The 17,292-nt window shown below is 42.4% G+C and overlaps 1 protein-coding gene across 1 annotated transcript; it reads left to right on the top strand.

Moving 5' to 3' along the window:
* Positions 1-1,438: 1,438 nt before the first annotated feature.
* On the top strand, positions 1,439-15,551 carry LOC108938148 (TNF receptor-associated factor 2-like). The gene is made up of 11 exons (XM_029259532.1): positions 1,439-1,514; positions 2,187-2,461; positions 4,653-4,731; positions 5,498-5,596; positions 5,898-6,059; positions 6,396-6,470; positions 6,710-6,784; positions 6,908-7,396; positions 8,527-8,704; positions 10,160-10,308; positions 11,460-15,551. The coding sequence occupies exons 2-11, from the start codon at positions 2,274-2,276 to the stop codon at positions 11,676-11,678; spliced, it is 1,713 nt and encodes a 570-aa protein (XP_029115365.1). The 5' UTR covers positions 1,439-1,514; positions 2,187-2,273; the 3' UTR covers positions 11,679-15,551.
* Positions 15,552-17,292: the final 1,741 nt, after the last annotated feature.

Below are 17,292 nucleotides of genomic sequence, written 5' to 3'. Positions count from 1 at the left end.
TTTAAATCACTGTGTAGATCCTTATTGCCAGCTTCACGAGAATGAAAAAAAAAGATCCATACAGTAAAAAATAGTAATGACACGGTTAAAAAAAAAAAAAAAAAAAACTACAGCAATTTGAGTGCACAATGATCTGTGGACAAAAAATAAAAATGAGAGAATACTTAAGCTTCAGCCGAGAAAAAAAGAGCAATGTTTAATGTCTGAAAGATATTTCCATTAAACTTAAGAATTTCTTACAAGTTTAATATTGATTGATGATAAAAATTTAAAAAATTAGTATCAACCACAGCTTATAAGGCTATAATGTCGACCACTTACAACAGGGTTTAGGGTTTTCAATCTTATTGGTAATTTAAAGTTCTGTAATAATCTAATTATTATATTTAATATCTGCATATTAATTCCATGTACAGATGGTTGGTGGCCCCATCGCTTTGTTCTCCGTTTTCTTGCTCATTCGCATTGAAAAACTGAAGGTTGAATCGGTGCATTTTGAACGTTAGCGCCTCCAGTGGCCGGAGGCCGCAACGACACTCCTTTGACTCCGTACTGTTTCTAATAATACAGAAAGAATTTCTTACATATATTTCTTGAGCCGACACTTTCGCTAAAGCGACTTCCAACGAACACTATGTTGGGTTATAGGCCAACACCTTATTCAGCCAAGGTAACTCACACTGACAGATACACTTAGAATGAGTCACTCATCCATACACCAGTGACCACTTTCTCTCTCAGACACAGACACAGACACACACACACACACACACTTTGGGTGATTTTAGAGTCACCAGTCCACCTGAACAACATTATCTGTGGACTGTGGGAGGAAACCGGAGCACCCGAAGCAAACCCACGCCGACATGGGGAGAACACGCAAACTCCATACAGATCGAACCCACGTCCTTTCGCATCACTAACTGGTAAAGTGAGAGACAGGCGCCCAAAAAAAAAAGAAAAAAAAAAAGCACACAGCTGTAGCTCATGGTGTAAGTGACGCGCCGCAGCCCGTGGGGCGAGAGAGGGTGTCTGTCCGTGGACTTCTCCAGCAATCCCGATCCCTGCGTGTATTTTTCATCATATATACATTCTTCTCCTTTTAGTCAGTAAACCAACAATTTGACTCGCCGGGCTGTGTGTGAAAGACACACTGCTTCAACGACGGGAGTTATTTTACAGATCCTCTCTCGAGACTCGTGGGACCTGACTTACTGACAACCTACACCGCTCAAGTTAATTCCTGTTTTCGAGCTCTTATTCCATCTCCAGCATTAAAATTATTCTTATTGTTGTGATTATTATTGTTATTTTTGGCAACCCCATGCGGCGGTGTAAAAAGCGAGCGTTCTGGGGACGGAGGGAGGAAGCGGTTGAACTGGAACTCCGGAGTTCTGCGTCCACGTGTCCGTCAGGCGCGTGCACGTTTCTCGCAAAGCGAAAACGAACGGGGTGGAGCGGGGGGGGGGCGCTACACCAGTCTTCGCCGCACAGATGACGCCTCCGCGACGCTGGTAGGTGACCCCACCTCTCTTTATCTCTCCTTTTCGTGCCTCTCTTCGAGCGACACACCTTTTTTTTTATTTGGAAGGGTGTACCGAAGGGGAGGGGGAGGGCCCGCACACAAAACGGAGGGAGCGCGCACGGCGAGTGTAAATAAAGGGAAAGGGAGGGGGCGTGGAGCGAGCGGGTGAGCGAGCAGGCAGGCAAGATGGCGAACGGGCTGTTGGGGGAACGGCGGCCGCGGCACGCGGACAGACAACAAAAGAGTCCCGCTCCCTCGCGCGCCGCGGGCCCGTCGTCTGCGCAGCGAGCGCGCGTGCAGGACGTCACACCTGCACGCGGCGCCTGAGGAGCACGGCGCGTGACGGAGTCGGCGACGCCCCTGCACAAACAACAAGAACCACAGCGCAAATAATAATAAAAAGTGCTACAATAGCATAAAAAAAAAAATAAAAGGAACGTGTCGCACGGCGTTTCTAAATTTGCGACAGGCGCGCGTGCTTTTTTTTTTTTGCGAAAGTTCTTCTCGGAATGATGAGCAATTGGCCAGAAACGCTGCAGCGTCACACTTAAATAACGTCATTGTTGTCATTTTTTTTTTCCTTCTCTTCGTCGTTCAAATTGCATTGTTGTGTGTATGTGCGCGCGCGATGGCAACGGAGCGCGCTCTCGCTTGCCCGCAGGTGCCGCGCGTGCGTGTGCTCGGGGGGTAACGCCGGTGACTCGAGTGATCCCAGTGAGAGTAAGCCGCGACGCCAGCGAGGCTAAGGATGGCTGAGCAGGAGCCGTCCCCGCCGTCCTCCCTGGAGGGCAACAAGCCCGGCTTCCCCACCTCCGTCCTGGCCGACAAGCACGAGGACAAGCACCTGTGCACCGCGTGCCAGAAGATCCTGCGGAGGCCCTTCCAGGCCGAGTGCGGCCACCGCTTCTGCTCCTACTGCTTCAACCGGGCCGTCAGGTGGGTCGCCAGGTGTCACCTGCGCCTCCGCGGCATCGCCTGCCGAGGACCGGTCGTCGGTTGGGCGAAGCCTGAAGGAAGGTCTTGGAGGAGGTCGGGTGTCCCACCTCCGCGAGCATGGAGTCGAGCGCCGACGCTCCGTTCGTTGATATTTACCTGCTTCTTGGTGTCGACCATGTGCCGATCATCTGATGTCGAAGATCTGCAAGGTTGGGCGTCCGACCTGCGTGGGTGTAGAAATGGCTCCCGGTAACGTTGTCATTGAGATCGTGCTGCTCTGAGTTGCCAGCCCTGTTTTGGTCTTCTTCGTGATGTCATCGGCGTCTTGAGGATCTTGGTGTTTGTCGAAGACTCGGAAGGTTACGTGTCCTACCCACGTGGGCACGGAGTCGGTTCTGACTCTTAGCTGGTCTGTGTCATGTCTTCGTATTAATCGCCGTTTCATAAATACCTTGCAGTACGGGTGAACAACACTTTTCAAGGTAGCAATTTGCTGAAGACCTGGATGGTTATGTACTTGGGTTCTGTGACTGTAATCGTTGAGGTCCCGCAGGTCTATGGAGTCAACCATGCGTTCTCATCTGATGAATGTCTTGTAATATTAATGACCAGTTAGTTTGAAGTTCTAGGCTTCTTTTCCATATTTAGATGGTTGGAACTTGGAAGTCCGACGTACATGGGCACATAGGTTGGTCCCGATGCTCCCGTCTTTCGCATCCAGCAGGTCTGAGGTTCCTGCTGTTTATTAAATCCCTCAAAGGTTTGGTTTTCCCTGCTTACCTTTTTACATTTGTTGTGAAACTGAGATCCAGTTGCTCTCCGGGACCAGCCATGAGTTGATGTTTGTCGTCAGCTTGCAAATGCCTTGCGATACTAACAACTAACTCTGTTGAAGATTCAGAAGGTTGTGGAAAACAGGCTACCTGCACCCATCCTGATGTTGTGGTCCTCAAAATTCAGCTGGATCCAGTGACCAATCATGTGCTGATATTCCTTACCAGCTTTAAAATATCTCAAAATACTAATAACCAGCGCCTTTGAGGTTCTAGTCATTTACTGAATTTCTAGAGGGTTCGAAGCCCTTCCTACGTGGGTCCTGATTTGGTGGTCGTTGAGATCCAGCAGGTCTTGAGTAACATCAACACGAGGTTCACTTCCATGTGCTGCTCTCACTTTGCTATATCAGTCACTTGTTCTGCGGCCCCTTTAATGACAATTCCTGGAAAGAAAACTGTAATTATGGCTGTGTGTGTGTGTGTGTGTGTGTGTGTGTGTGTGTGTGTGTGAGAGTCTCTCTCTCTCTCTCTCTCTCTATCTTAACAGACACAAGCAGAAACTATTTTTATCTTGATTTGCATTTCGGACTGATGTTTAACTGGCTCTCATGTTTGCTATTAGAGTATTGTGATTATTGATTAAATATGGTAGTGTCCTCTGTTTTCTTTGTGGCTTGAAATGTTTTTTTTTTTTTTTCTTTTCTGACTAGCTTGGCTAAGTGATGATCTCACTCCACAAAAATTAAAATCAATAAATGAAACAATTTATTTAAAAATTTAATTCAGTTTAAAATTCAGATAATTTAAATCTGTTGCTTGCAGTGTTATGTTTTCAAGCCGGGGGAACTTCTCAAGTGACGAACATATACGTATATATTTGCTGTGTTTAAACATGTGATTCATACGTTTGCTGTGAATCAGTAATGTAAAGAGATATCGAGGGTCATGGTGACAGGCAGCAGGTGGCGTAGTAGTTAAGCGACTGGACCGACAGAGAGGTTTTACACCCAAGCCCTCAGAGAACCGCTAGCACTGTACTCTCACTAAAAGATAAACCATAAATAGGTGAGAAAGGTGTAAATGTGAAGTTTCCGAAATGGAATGTAACGAAATGCAAAGTACTGGGGGGCGCAGTGGAGCAGCGGGTTTGACCGGGTCCTGCTCTCCGGTGGGTCTTGGGTTCGACTCCCTCTTGGGGTGCCTTGCGACGGACTGGCGTCCCGTCCTGGGTGTGACCCCTCCCCCTCCAGCCTTACGCCCTGAGTTGCCGGGTTAGGCTCCGGTTCGCCACAACCCCGCTCGGGGCAAGCGGCTTCAGACAAAACGTGTGCGAAATGTGAAGTAGTTTAATATTACAGTTACCTGATACTGAACATGTAAATGTACTTCTGCAATTCTCACTTGTGTCCCTACAGTTCTGGACCCCAGAAATGCAGTGCCTGTATTAAGGAAGATATATTTGAAGAACCGACGTCTATTCTGAAGCAAGGATGTGTACGTCGTCCCATTTTTCCATTGCTCTGTGTTCGTGTTTATTAGTAAATAATTTGAAATCGCCAGTAGCACGATTACAGTCTTTGTTTATATATTTTTGGGACGTAACAAGAATACAGTTTTGGATGGATCTCTAGGAAGTTGTTCAAGCACCGCCCCCAAACATCTGATAACATTTAATGTCATAGAATGTCCTCTACAATATGCATTGTGTTCTGTGTAATGTACCGTTAGGGAGTTAGTACTTAAAATATAAATGTCCACTGCAGTGGACAAAAATAGATGGGTTTCAGGGAAAATATAGTTTTTTAAGGTAAATGTTTTTTTTTTTTTTTATTTTTATTTATTTATTTATTTTTTTTAATTTTTGTAAACTTCAATCAGTAAAGAAGTTGTGTACGACCATGTTTTGATTTATGAAATGCTTCACCTTCGGAATCTCTTATAAATTACAAAAGCGTAATAAATAAGAAATCTGGTGAAGCATTCTGTAGTTACAGTGTGTGTGAAAATTTACCAAAAGTTGAAGTGGGGTGTGTGGGTGTGCCAGTGGGTAAATGTAACTCGTAATCGGGGTCTGACCAGGGTCGTTCACGTTATGTTAGGACAGAGGCAAGTCTTACGACATACTGTACTGTGTTCAGATGACCTTTGACCCAAACAGAGCTGTCACAGACTCCGTGTGTGTGTGTGTGTGTGTGTGTGTGTGTGTGTGTGTGTGTGTGTGTGTGTGTCCTACCATCCTGTGTTACGTAACGTCTCGCAGGCCTTCCCCGATAACGCGGCCCGGAGGGAAGTGGAAGGCCTTGCTGCAGTTTGTCCAAATGAAGGATGCACATGGACAGGAACAGTGAAAGAGTATGAGGTACGGGGTGTTAATGAAGCACTTCTAGGAATAATAATAATAAAACATTTGTTTATCTGATGCTTTTCTCCAGTATGCTTTACGATGATTTACCCATATATGCAGCTGAGTAGTTGTTACTGGGGCAGTTTAGGGTAAGTACCATTCTCGAGGGTACTATAGCTGGGATTTGAACCCGCAACCGTTGGGTCCAAAGGCGGCAGCTCTAACCACCAGCTGCACCGAATAAAGAGGTTGCAGCGACTTCGGCGGTTTATTCGACGGTCCCTTTCGGTTGTTTCTCGTCATCCCTTCTGCACAGCGTAACCACGAGGGAAAGTGCGAGTTCATGATCGTTCCGTGCCCTTCGTGCAAAGAGCTCCTGCGATTTAACGAGCAGGAGCGCCACAACGAGCGCGAGTGCCCCGAGAGGACGCTCAACTGCAAGTACTGCAAGGAACCCTTTCAGTTTAAAAACATCAAGGTAAAAGGGACCTCGGGGTGGGGATGGTTCTGCATACATGCATAGATTGATTGAGCACGCAGTTCAATTACAGGTCAATACATGATTTGCTTTGTTGAAATATTGGTTGTGATTTTGATATTAGGTATATCGGGCAACAAAAGTCATGTAAGTTTTGAGTAGGCGCACATTGTAAAATTTCAAGTTTCTGCTTTTTCAGTGTTCGAAAATGGTTTTGACATTTTTCCCTGGTTATATATCTGGGTGTAGATGGTTGCAATTATTTGCAAATTAAAAAAAAATATATATTATATATTATATACACATTAAGGCATTTCTTCTTGGTGTTCTGTTCAGGCTCACGATGAGATCTGCCCAAAGTACCCTATGATCTGTGAAGGCTGTGCCAAGAAAAAGATCCCCAGAGAAAAGGTGAGATCCTTACTCACCGTGATGGATGGATGGATGGAGGGATAGATAGATATGTTTCATCTCGTGGAAAATAGCGCATTTATAGAGTTGTGTATTTGTACTGTAATTGCCTTGATTGAGCTGTAGCGGGGGTTCAAACCTGGTGACTGCTCCAACCGCTGTGCCACCCGCTGTACCGTATTTTAAAATAACGTAACGTAAAAATTTGCCGAGTTCATTATTTAACATTCTCATTTCAGTATGTGGACCATATTAAGTTCTGCAGCAAATTCAGAGCACCGTGCAGATTTCACGTTGTCGGGTGCGACATGTCCGTGAGTACCTTCTCTTTTTGTGTGCTGAATTGTTTTACTTTACGCTTGTTAGCATATTGGATGCATAATGCAGTACTTTACCTGGTGAACGGTCTTACCGCGTTCTCTTTGTTTGCTCCCGAGGTGGAGAAGGAGAAGATCCACGAGCATGAACGCGCCTGCTCCTACGAGCACCTGAACCTCCTTCTGCACTGCATCATGGGCCTCAAGGTGAACCTGGAGGGCATGCAGCCCCAGAGTCTCGAACTGGCCAGCCACAAGATCCACGAGCTGCACCAGTCGCTGCGAGACCTGGAGGCACGCGTGAGCAAGTTGACCGCGGCGGCGGCCGCCGCCCCCGTGCAGGGGGCATGCGCCCCTGCCGCGCTGCCCACCTCCTTCACGCCTCTGCCTAGCGCCGGCGCCGCCGCCCTGGAGCTGCAGCTGCAGAGCGAGAAGGCCAAGGTTGCGGAGCTGGGCCGCCGGTGCCAGGAGCTTGAGTTGAAGGCGTCCACCTTCGAGAACATCGTGTGCGTGCTGAACCGCGAGGTGGAACGCGCCGCCACCACCCTGGAGGCCCACAACCGGCAGCACCGGCTGGACCAGGACAAGGTGGAGACCCTCAGCAATAAGGTGCGTCCCTTAGCCCACCCTATTGAGGCATCAGTTTCAGGTTTGACGTTGATATTGCAGTGGAAAAAACTGCACAAGTAACAGTGAAGAGCTTCGCTGTCTTCAGCTGTTATGCTTTTTTTTAGCACCTTTTCAAGTCGCAACACAGAGGTTACGAAACTTGACTTCAACACGTAGATCTGCCACTTATAAAAATAAGCACCGTTTGGCTCATGCGGTAAGCCTTCGGATCAATACGGTGAAATTCTTGCCCGTTATGTGGGCCGTTTTTACTGCCATACCAAAACTGACTTCTGCATGGGGTAAAAAAAGAAAAAAAAAGTACATTAACTGCATTGTTTTGAAATACAAATAGTGTCAACCCAGTTAAACGTGGTAATTTTAGTCACAGATGTGTTTAAACAATGATATGATCATGCAGCTTAACATTTTTAGGTTAAGATGTGGTTAATGTGTGGTATATAAAACTTTGTGCTTAGTGGATTTTGTATATTGTATGTTTTTGCAGTCAGACGTATGAAAACATTTCATTAGTCTAAGCAGCGTCAGCTGATCTTGGGTCGTTCCTTTATCGGTTCAGTTCAGTACCATTTTAGGTATCGCAGTCTATTTTGGCGTTAAGTGCAAATTTGTGCATCTGTGAATGAATATTTTTATCCCCCCCACTTAAGAAATAAACATTATTTCACCCCGGTGTAAGAGCCCCCACTTCAAGGGGTAATTTCGTAGGAGCAGTTAGGAAACCTTTGCTTAAATGAGAGATAAAGCAGAATATCCTGAGTGGGATGAAGGTCATGCCACAGTCCTGTGTTGTTTGGGTGCGTTTTAGCGCCATCTATGGGCTGGACGGGTAAACGCAGGAGGCTTTCACCCCACTGCAAAGAGAAAATATAGAAAAAAATTAGTGAAGAAAATGTAATTAAAAATAAACTGGGAAAATTTATATATTTTTTTTTTAAATTTTAAAAATAAGGAGCCAGCTCACAGATACAATAGAAGCATTTTAACATCTTAAATTGTTAGCTGTACTTTGGAGTTTCTGGCAGTTTTATTGCAGAAACGATTTGCCTATCTCTCCGGGAGGAGCATCGTCTGCCCGCATTGCGCTCATGCTGTTGTGGCGGTTGCAGGTGCGACAGCTTGAGAGGGCCGTGGGCCTGAAGGACCTGACCATCGCGGAGATGGAGGGGAGGCTGCGCGAGATGTCGGCCGCAACGTTCGACGGCATCTTCGTCTGGAGGATCTCGGACTTCACCAAGAAGAGGCAGGACGCCATCGCTGGGCGGGCGCCCGCCATGTTCTCTCCGGGTGAGCTTCTGGACCATTTCACTCATTGAACACCAGTTCTAGACTTCCCATTATTCCAGTTAAATTTTGGGGCTAACAAAGGAAGGGAAAAAATTTAAAACTAGTGGGGGAAAAAGGCAGAAAAACATAAGATGTTTAAAGCATTTCAAAAATATATTTTCAGAATTTCTGTGAATTCCCTAAGAAACTTTCTTTCTTTGGCTTCTCATCACTCACATGCTCTAGTATTAGAGTAGTTTAAAGATATCTAAACATCCCTCTTTTCGAAAGTCATAAAACAGGCCTTTCCCAAGTTTGTGCCCAAGCACAAGTCACTACCAGTAGTTTTTAATGAAGACCCACATGATCACCGTTTTGCCTATAAGTGCATGTGATGAGGTTATTTTGGGTGGAATTTCCCTTTGACTTGTAATATTTGGGCAGACATGTGGCACTGCGGTTAAGGAACTGGAGTTAAGTTCCAAGAAGAGGTCATACTGTCGTGTAGTTTTTAGTGAGGCAACGCAATACATCACAGTCACATGGTACATGCTTCATGGGCCATTTTTTTTCTCTCTGCCTCAAAAAATTGATTAAAAATGCATTTTAATTTTTTTTTGGTTTTTTTGATGCTGCCATATACTCCACACACATCTTATTTTTCTCACTTCTCAGGTATTACTGTTATGGTCCGAGGTATATAGTTGCGTGTGTGTAGTAAATTTTATTTCGATATCAAAATGTCATATCTGTTAAACCCTTTTTTTTTTTTTTTTTTTTTTTTTTTTGAGTTTCTCATTTATTCTTGAGTAATTACATTTTTCAGAAATGTAGACATTTTATATATAATTTTGTGTCAAGTGAAGCTTAGGATCTTATATCCCCTAAGGTTATACACCATTTTTGATTGTACTTTCCATCAGTCACTCCCTGCATAAGTTGCGACTGTTCTGTAGCGCCAAAAATGATCAATAGATACAGAAACAAAGGTATTTAATAAAGCAAAGTTTGCTCATAATGGTTTTTTCCACTGAAACATCTGTTCACAGCTGGATGTCTCACTGGAGAAATTCAGGTTAAGTGCCTTTCTTGGGGGTGCAACATCAGAGATCCCCCCCGGCCGATGTAAACCAATAGCCATCATTAATCGCTCTGCTGCTGCTGAGGAGCATCACAAAATAATTTCACCTAAAAATAATGAAATACATCTGAGTGCCTGTTTACATGAGTGTTATGACTGATGTGTTGATCTTGTGCGTTTGCCTAAATGGTAACTGAGGGCGTGCAAATTTAATTAATACTGTAACCGATTTTGTTCTACAATAAGACAAGTTTTTTTTTCTCCTCCTTTCCTCTCTCGTTCATTTTGCACACCCTAATTATGCACACAAAACAGACTAGGAATAATTCTAGATTTTTATGCTACAGAAACACACTTGACTGTCTTTACTTCATCATTCTTGTCCTTTTTCTCAGCCTTTTATACGAGCAAATATGGCTACAAGATGTGTCTGAGGATCTACCTGAACGGTGACGGCACGGGACGCGGCAGCCACCTGTCCCTCTTCTTTGTGGTGATGAGGGGTCCCAGTGACGCACTTCTGAAGTGGCCCTTTAACCAGAAGGTGGGAGGGCGCAGGAATTCACCTGTTAACTGCATCTCCCTTTTATTTATTTATTTTTTTTTTGGACTTATTCCATGCTTGACTCTTTCTAGAATGTACTTGTGTTGAGCTCTTGAGCATCACTTCTGATAGGAGCATCTCCTGATTGGATATAGCACAGCAGACAGTAGGTGGTGTAGTGGTTCAAAATCACCTTCAACTCCCATCCCACCCTTGACCTAGGGTAACTAGCGTCAGCTGCTTCAGTAAAATTCCTGATCCTCTAAGTATGTAAAAACTGAAGGTTTATCGTTTGAGAGCGATAAACATGATTGGTATTAAAACCCGTAGGCGCATGATTGGTGATCGTATGTCCTGAGAGCTTGTAAGCACATATCGCATAGAGTGTAAATCGCTTCATTGATCTAACATAGACCCCTTAGAACATAGAAATTGAGTTCTCGTGTATTTGTCTGCATTATGATGACTTTAACGTTATATTGCATTAACTCTTTTATAAGAATATGCAACGATAGCTGATGGGGTCCAACCAATGACCACCTCGTATGCCATCCTGCATCATAAGTCCTCAACGTACCATACTATAAAGATACATAAACAATTAACATGTATGAATGCTGTGTTGAATAATGACTTTGTATTTTTTCACTAAATTCACCCATTATTCATATTTAAGTAGTAACAATATAGAATAATAAATACAGTACAGTTTTCCAACTATATTCTTTCTTTCACTTTTAAATCTTTCAAAACTTCTTTCACTTTTTCTTTTCTGCACCCACACAATAGTCACAGTTTCACTTGCAAAATTAAATAAAAAGTCATCGCAAGGGAATCGCAAAGGAACCATTCTGTAAATAAAAATTATTAATATTAATAATTCAACCACCGGTAGACACGCTGACTGAATCAGTAGGAAATATGTTCTCTTGTGGCAACACGGCCGCACTGGAGCAGTTGTTGTTAGATATTGCAGTAACACGAGGACTCGAAACTAACGAGGATGATGGGACCACCGTCGTAAGTTTAGGTCGGTGTAAGTCATATATGTCGTGAGTCGAGGATCTCTTGCGTATGAGGTCTACGGGTTACTGAGAGAGGTAGAGTGCACTATGTAATATTATTAAATGCACTAATTATTTTCCCCACAGGTTACGCTAATGCTGTTGGACCAGAACAACCGCGAACACATCATTGATGCCTTCCGTCCCGATGTGAGCTCCAGCTCGTTCCAGCGGCCCGTCAGCGAGATGAACATCGCCAGCGGCTGTCCGCTCTTCTGCCCGCTGTCCAAGCTGGACTCCAAGAACACCTACATCCGAGACGACACCATCTTCATCAAAGCTATCGTGGACCTGACGGGCCTCTAGTCCTCTGCGTCCAGCTTCCCGGTCGTTTCACTTATCCTGCAGCCAAGGCTAAAGGGAACCGCAGTGTGGGGCTCTGGTTGTTACAGGTCGAAGGGCTGCGTGAGGATATTCAGCTGCCGAACTCGTCCCTCACTAGCAGCCCGGTGTCGCCATGGTTTCATTGCTTCAAACGATCGACATGCAGCATACTATACTCTCCTTTAGGTGTAATAGCTTTGCTGATGTTATCCAGCAGGGGGCACCACAGTCTCATGAAACACTGGGTGTCTCACTTGCCTTGTTCTAATAACCCTAGAATAACTCAGGAGCAGCGTTTTAGGAAATGGCGAAACAAAGAAAACCTCTGGAATTTCAGAGAAGGGGTGGGATTTAAGGTACTCCGAACAGCTCCCGGCGCGTGCCGTCGTTCTGGTGAGAATGTAAGGAGTTGGCAGTGAGGGATTGCTCCCAGCCAAGGCCTAGGTGTCAAAGCACTTGTGAAAGAGTATGATGGAGAATGTCCTCCACCACTGGGTGGCGCTGGTGAACAAGCAACATTTGAACCGCCGATCGATTACGCTCGTTTAATTGGTAATGCCCTAAAAATGTCTTCGGACGCGAGGGCGATGTGAAGTCTCTCTAGTCTAGTCTTCTAGAGCTTTTTGTAACTTCAGGCTCCTGTATATACCCTTTGACATTTTGAACATATTGCCTTATTTTGAGCAAATTTGCATAGACAGACGTGGAGTTACAAGAACAAAAATTGTGCACATTAATTTGCCATTTTGCTACTAGCGAGCCTGGAGAGTATCACACCGTGAGCTTTTGATGTTCTCTTGCGTATTTTGTTTTTCGTGCAACCCTCACCTTTAAGCCCTACCTATGTATTTATTGGTAATTATCCGTAGTGGTGGACATTGCCTAAATTCCTTAGATTAAACACGTCGTTTGGGTTTAGCCCGCCGTGTCGTCATGTGCGTCGCTTTCTTTCCGTTGGAGTCGTTTTTAAATTGCAACGTTGACCTGCATGTTGGATCTGTGGAAGATACACCAGAGTTCGCAACAAATTAGCATCGTTTTCCGACAAAACCTAGCAGCTAAAGTTATCCCCGAATCTCAGGACGGGGATTTGTACTCGATTGCACTCTTAGATTTAAACTACAGAATGGAGTGTTTTGCAAGTAGAAATTTGAAATTTAAAGGTATAAGAAGGCTCAAGATTTCCAGGTAAACTTTTTGTATTTCTGAAGAAGTCCTGTTTTTGGTGTTGCGTCACAGCTTTTAGCTATGGTCGAGCAGGTACGGCAGTAAAGGTCCGTGATTCAGCCTGACAAGCGAAAGACATTATTAGCATAGTTTTTCAGTGCAGTCAGAGGACTTAAGGATATGTAGGAAATTTGTTCCGCAGCTGTAGGGCTTGTGTTATGTGTTTGTGGTGGGTTGGTGTATTGGGATGGGGTCAGGTGTGGTGCGAGTTGTCCTTAATCAGGCTCTGGGGGGAGGATTGGGTGGGGCCACGGTGGTGAAACAGAACCAAAGAGCTCTCTTTGTCTCACAATACGGTGCATTCCCCCCCCCCCCCATATTTTACCGCCATGGAACAGTGCTGATGGTGCACAACAACTCTTGTCTCTTTGGTTTGTTTCACCTGTTATTTTTCTTTGCAGAAAATTTGTTCTCATAAGTACTGATATATGTAAATACAAAGCAGTATTATTATGACCTGCAATGATGATGATTATTATTATTATTATTATTATTATTATTATTATTATTTCAATAATAGTAGATGTCAACGAGGTGCACATTGGGTCCAAGCTCAATGCAGGTCTCATTTACATGGAAATGGCTGATGTTCCCCTGGTTTCCACAAACTGGCCAAGAGTGTCTAACACTTTGAAGGAGATTTTGTCTAGTGTTCTGGCACACAAACGGGACATGGCTGTTAGAAGAGTCCACTCTAACCCCCCCCCCCCCGTGTTTTTTTCTAGTCTCTGTGCAGAAAGGCTGCCAACCCAACCTGTTTGCAAACCCACCTCTGCAGACATTGAATTTTCTCTGTGCACGAGAAGCTTCAATTCTGAGAAATACATACTGTTAACTGTTGGCGAACTCTGCAGTCCAGCGGTGAACACGTTTTATTTGTATTCCGTTTCTTTCAGATGACATGGAAGCATATAAAATAACTATAATGGCGATTATGTTATGATATTTCATATTTAAGTAAACATAAGCAGATGCATATCTGCAATATAACAATATATATGTTTTTCACAATTGCCTTGTGCTGCCGATATATTGCTGTGAATATTCCATAATTAACCCTATGTCTATTCAGTTATAATATAGTCTATTAATAAATAATATTTATACAATTATATGGGGTGGTGGGTTGGAAACATGTTTGGGTTGCATTTATGTCCTGCCTGCTGCTTCAGAAGCGGGAAATAAAATCCTCCCTTCATATTCCTGATTACTTTAATTTTCTTACATATTTGTGAAAATGTTCACTTTGAAGCTTCTCTGTAAACATTGTTTTGACACCATTCTCAAACACTACATCCAACCCAGTAACATTGTATATTAAGCTGAGTTTGTATATACAAGTTTATAAAAAGTTGCATTGAATATTAGTATGTTTTGTATAACTTGGCAGCAGTTTGCTATTTGTTCAATTATGTAGCAGTCAGTTTTAGAAATGGGGTTTTTAAGCGAGACTATATGTTAGGCATGTTAGGCATGCATGTTAGAGAACATTTAACCCTCTGTGGTTTTGCATATTTCTCTGTGCCTGTTAATGGAGCTTGTATAACCCCCCTGGTAAAATTGAGGTTCTTATCGGCTCAGCATATTGCATGTGGCCATGTATGTAATCTTTAGCAAATTCACATCAAAGAATGTTGGATACCTAAAAGCGCAAACATTTATTAAAAGCTCACACATGCAGTAGCATTTAACCAAATCTTATATAAGTCACTTCTGTTGTCCGATTTGAATGTATTTAATGTCTGGTCACTTTCAACAGATCAAAATCCCTGAAGTACCTTTTTTCTTCAATTTATCACACTTTAGAAAACATTTATTTTTATAGTTTTTAACCAGTACTGTTGTACTATTGTATTGTTTCTTTATTCTGCTAATGTAATAGTGAATATATATAAATTAATTTCCCTGGAACATGGCTGTGGTCAAATTAATAGGTAATGGTGAAATCTTATAATCCGTTATATTTCAAGCAACAGAGTGTAAGAATAACGCTGGATATAATGTTTTGACATTTCATGTTCTGCTTTATGAATATGATAGATGTTGACTTTGTGATTATCGGCAAGTTAATGTGTTGTGAAGAAGGGTTGTTTGTGGGATGGTTCTTTGAAGTATCAGTATACCGCTGTTTAACGCACGTAGGTTCTTCTGATGTGGTGTGGGGATTAAGTAAATTTCTTCACTATTATTTGGTGCCTTTTTAATTTTTTTTTGTACGTTTATTCCAGAATTTTAATGAAGAAATAAAGCTAGCTGTCTTAATTCATAACATGTTGTTAAATTACCTTATTTTTGAACTTTACAGTGAATTAAAAGGTGTGCATCAACTTCCAAAGGGTCTGATTACAGGTGGACCCCGATTTACGATGGGGTTACGTTCTGCAAAACCCATCAAGTTGAAAATATTGTTAGTTGAAAATGCATGAAATACACCTAACGCACAGCTCTGGGTGACACTCCGGGTTACGAACGTCCAACTTGCATACAACCCATTGTTACGAACCACCTCTGTAAAGCCTGTTATATTAAAAATTTGAGTTACGTACAATGATTCGTAATAGCAAACGGCCACTACTTTGCGATGCGCATCAAAACGTTTTGCGTCTACAGCGGTTCGTCAGCCTGAGGTAGGGCAAAGACTTCCTTTTCAGTCGGACCACGTTGCTGTTAAGCGTCTAGTGTGTTACTGTATTTGGCTTTAATTTTTGTTTTGTTTTTATCCTCACGACCATGGCACCAACGCGTAAATGTGATGCAAGTGATGGCGATGCATCCAAGAAAAGGAAAACGTTCATGATTGTTTTTAAATTTTAAAATAATAATGTAATATAAGGTGTAATATCATGTGCTGTGTCACTTTCTATCTTCCACTTTGCTTTCTTACTTTTTGTGTTTTTTTTTTTTTTTTTTTTTTAATTTTTATTTTTATATTTAATTGTTGTGGTTAATCTGTTTGAGCAATCTCTGGCATAAGAGTTTCCTTAGGGATGAATAAAGTCTATTTTATTATTTCCACTTTAGTTTAAATCATAAAGCGATCTGAAAAAGGTGAAACGCCAACAAACTTCGGAATAGCATTAGGCTACAGTTGGTCAAGGATTGAGACAATTTTAAAGGACAAAGCAAAAATAATGGAGCATGTAAAAGGCTCTGTCCCGATGAAATCTACAATTAGCTGACTTAAGTACAAATTTGACTTAAAAACAGATTTAGGAACAGAACTCGTTTGTAATCTGGGAACTGCTCGTATATTAACAAAAACCTTTTAATGGCTTATTGTTCAACTTTCTCATCTTCCAGACAAACACAAAAACTGTCAGGCATCGAATGCTGCATATCTTTCTTTTTCATTTACTTTTTTTAAGATTTATGAACAGGTACCGAATGTCCCTGTGATGTCGTCATCATCATTTTTAACTGAATTTTGTTTGTTGCTTCTGTTTCATAATAAAATATATTCTGTTTGCTAAAGTTGGCAGTTTCAACAGGTGTCATCATGCTTGGCATCTGTCTAACGATACCATGCTCCTTCCACCTTCCTTGCTGTCAGGGTTGCAGATAAAGTTAGAGAAGCACCATTCGCTTTTAGTCAAAGGCCCTAATGCCCCCCACCAGGGTTAAGCTACTGTATATTAAGCATAAGGTAAATGATAAAATTTAAAAGCAATTTCCACACAGCAAATTATTTTTATTTTCTGGTTTATTTTTTATCTTTTATGCTTATTTACTGCAGCATTTAAACCTGATTTCCATTGTGTTTCTATAAACAAAATAAAAAAATTAAAAGTGAAATTATCCAACTTTTAGTTTAGTCTCATGGACATGATAAATTATGACAATGTTTCCACATGTTTACTGTATAGAATAAAATATACTTTATTGTCCCATTTCTGGGAGATTTGTCTTGGACAACCATGACACGGCCAGTGCACAACATTGGACTCACATAAAACAATACATACCATAACATACAATAAAATAAGAAATAAAACGATCAAAATATATTAAAAACCTACAGTATACCAATCTAAGTTCTCAGTTTTGGAATCCTCTATTCAATAATTTAACCGCAGTTGGCACAAAAGAATTTTTATAACGATTTGATTTACGCATCTGAATCCTAAATCGTCTCCCTGAAGGTAACATGTTAAAATTCTCATGTAAAATATGTTATCAGCAGCAATTTTTTTAGCTTGTTTTAAAATAGATACCTCGTACAAATCCCGTATGGGTCGTTTCTCTTCCCACCCTATAGTTTTTAGAGCAGTATGTACTAGTCGTGCAAGTTTCGATTTTGGTTGGACAGTCAAGTGTGTCACATAAATTTAAACATGGCATTTACTCTGGCCTTTACTCTGAGTGTGTTATT

The sequence above is a fragment of the Scleropages formosus genome, chromosome 17, assembly GCF_900964775.1.
Source record: "Scleropages formosus chromosome 17, fSclFor1.1, whole genome shotgun sequence".
NCBI classification, from domain to species: domain Eukaryota; kingdom Metazoa; phylum Chordata; class Actinopteri; order Osteoglossiformes; family Osteoglossidae; genus Scleropages; species Scleropages formosus.
Note: the sequence above shows the minus strand (reverse complement) of the source record. Positions and strands in the feature narration are given on the sequence as shown.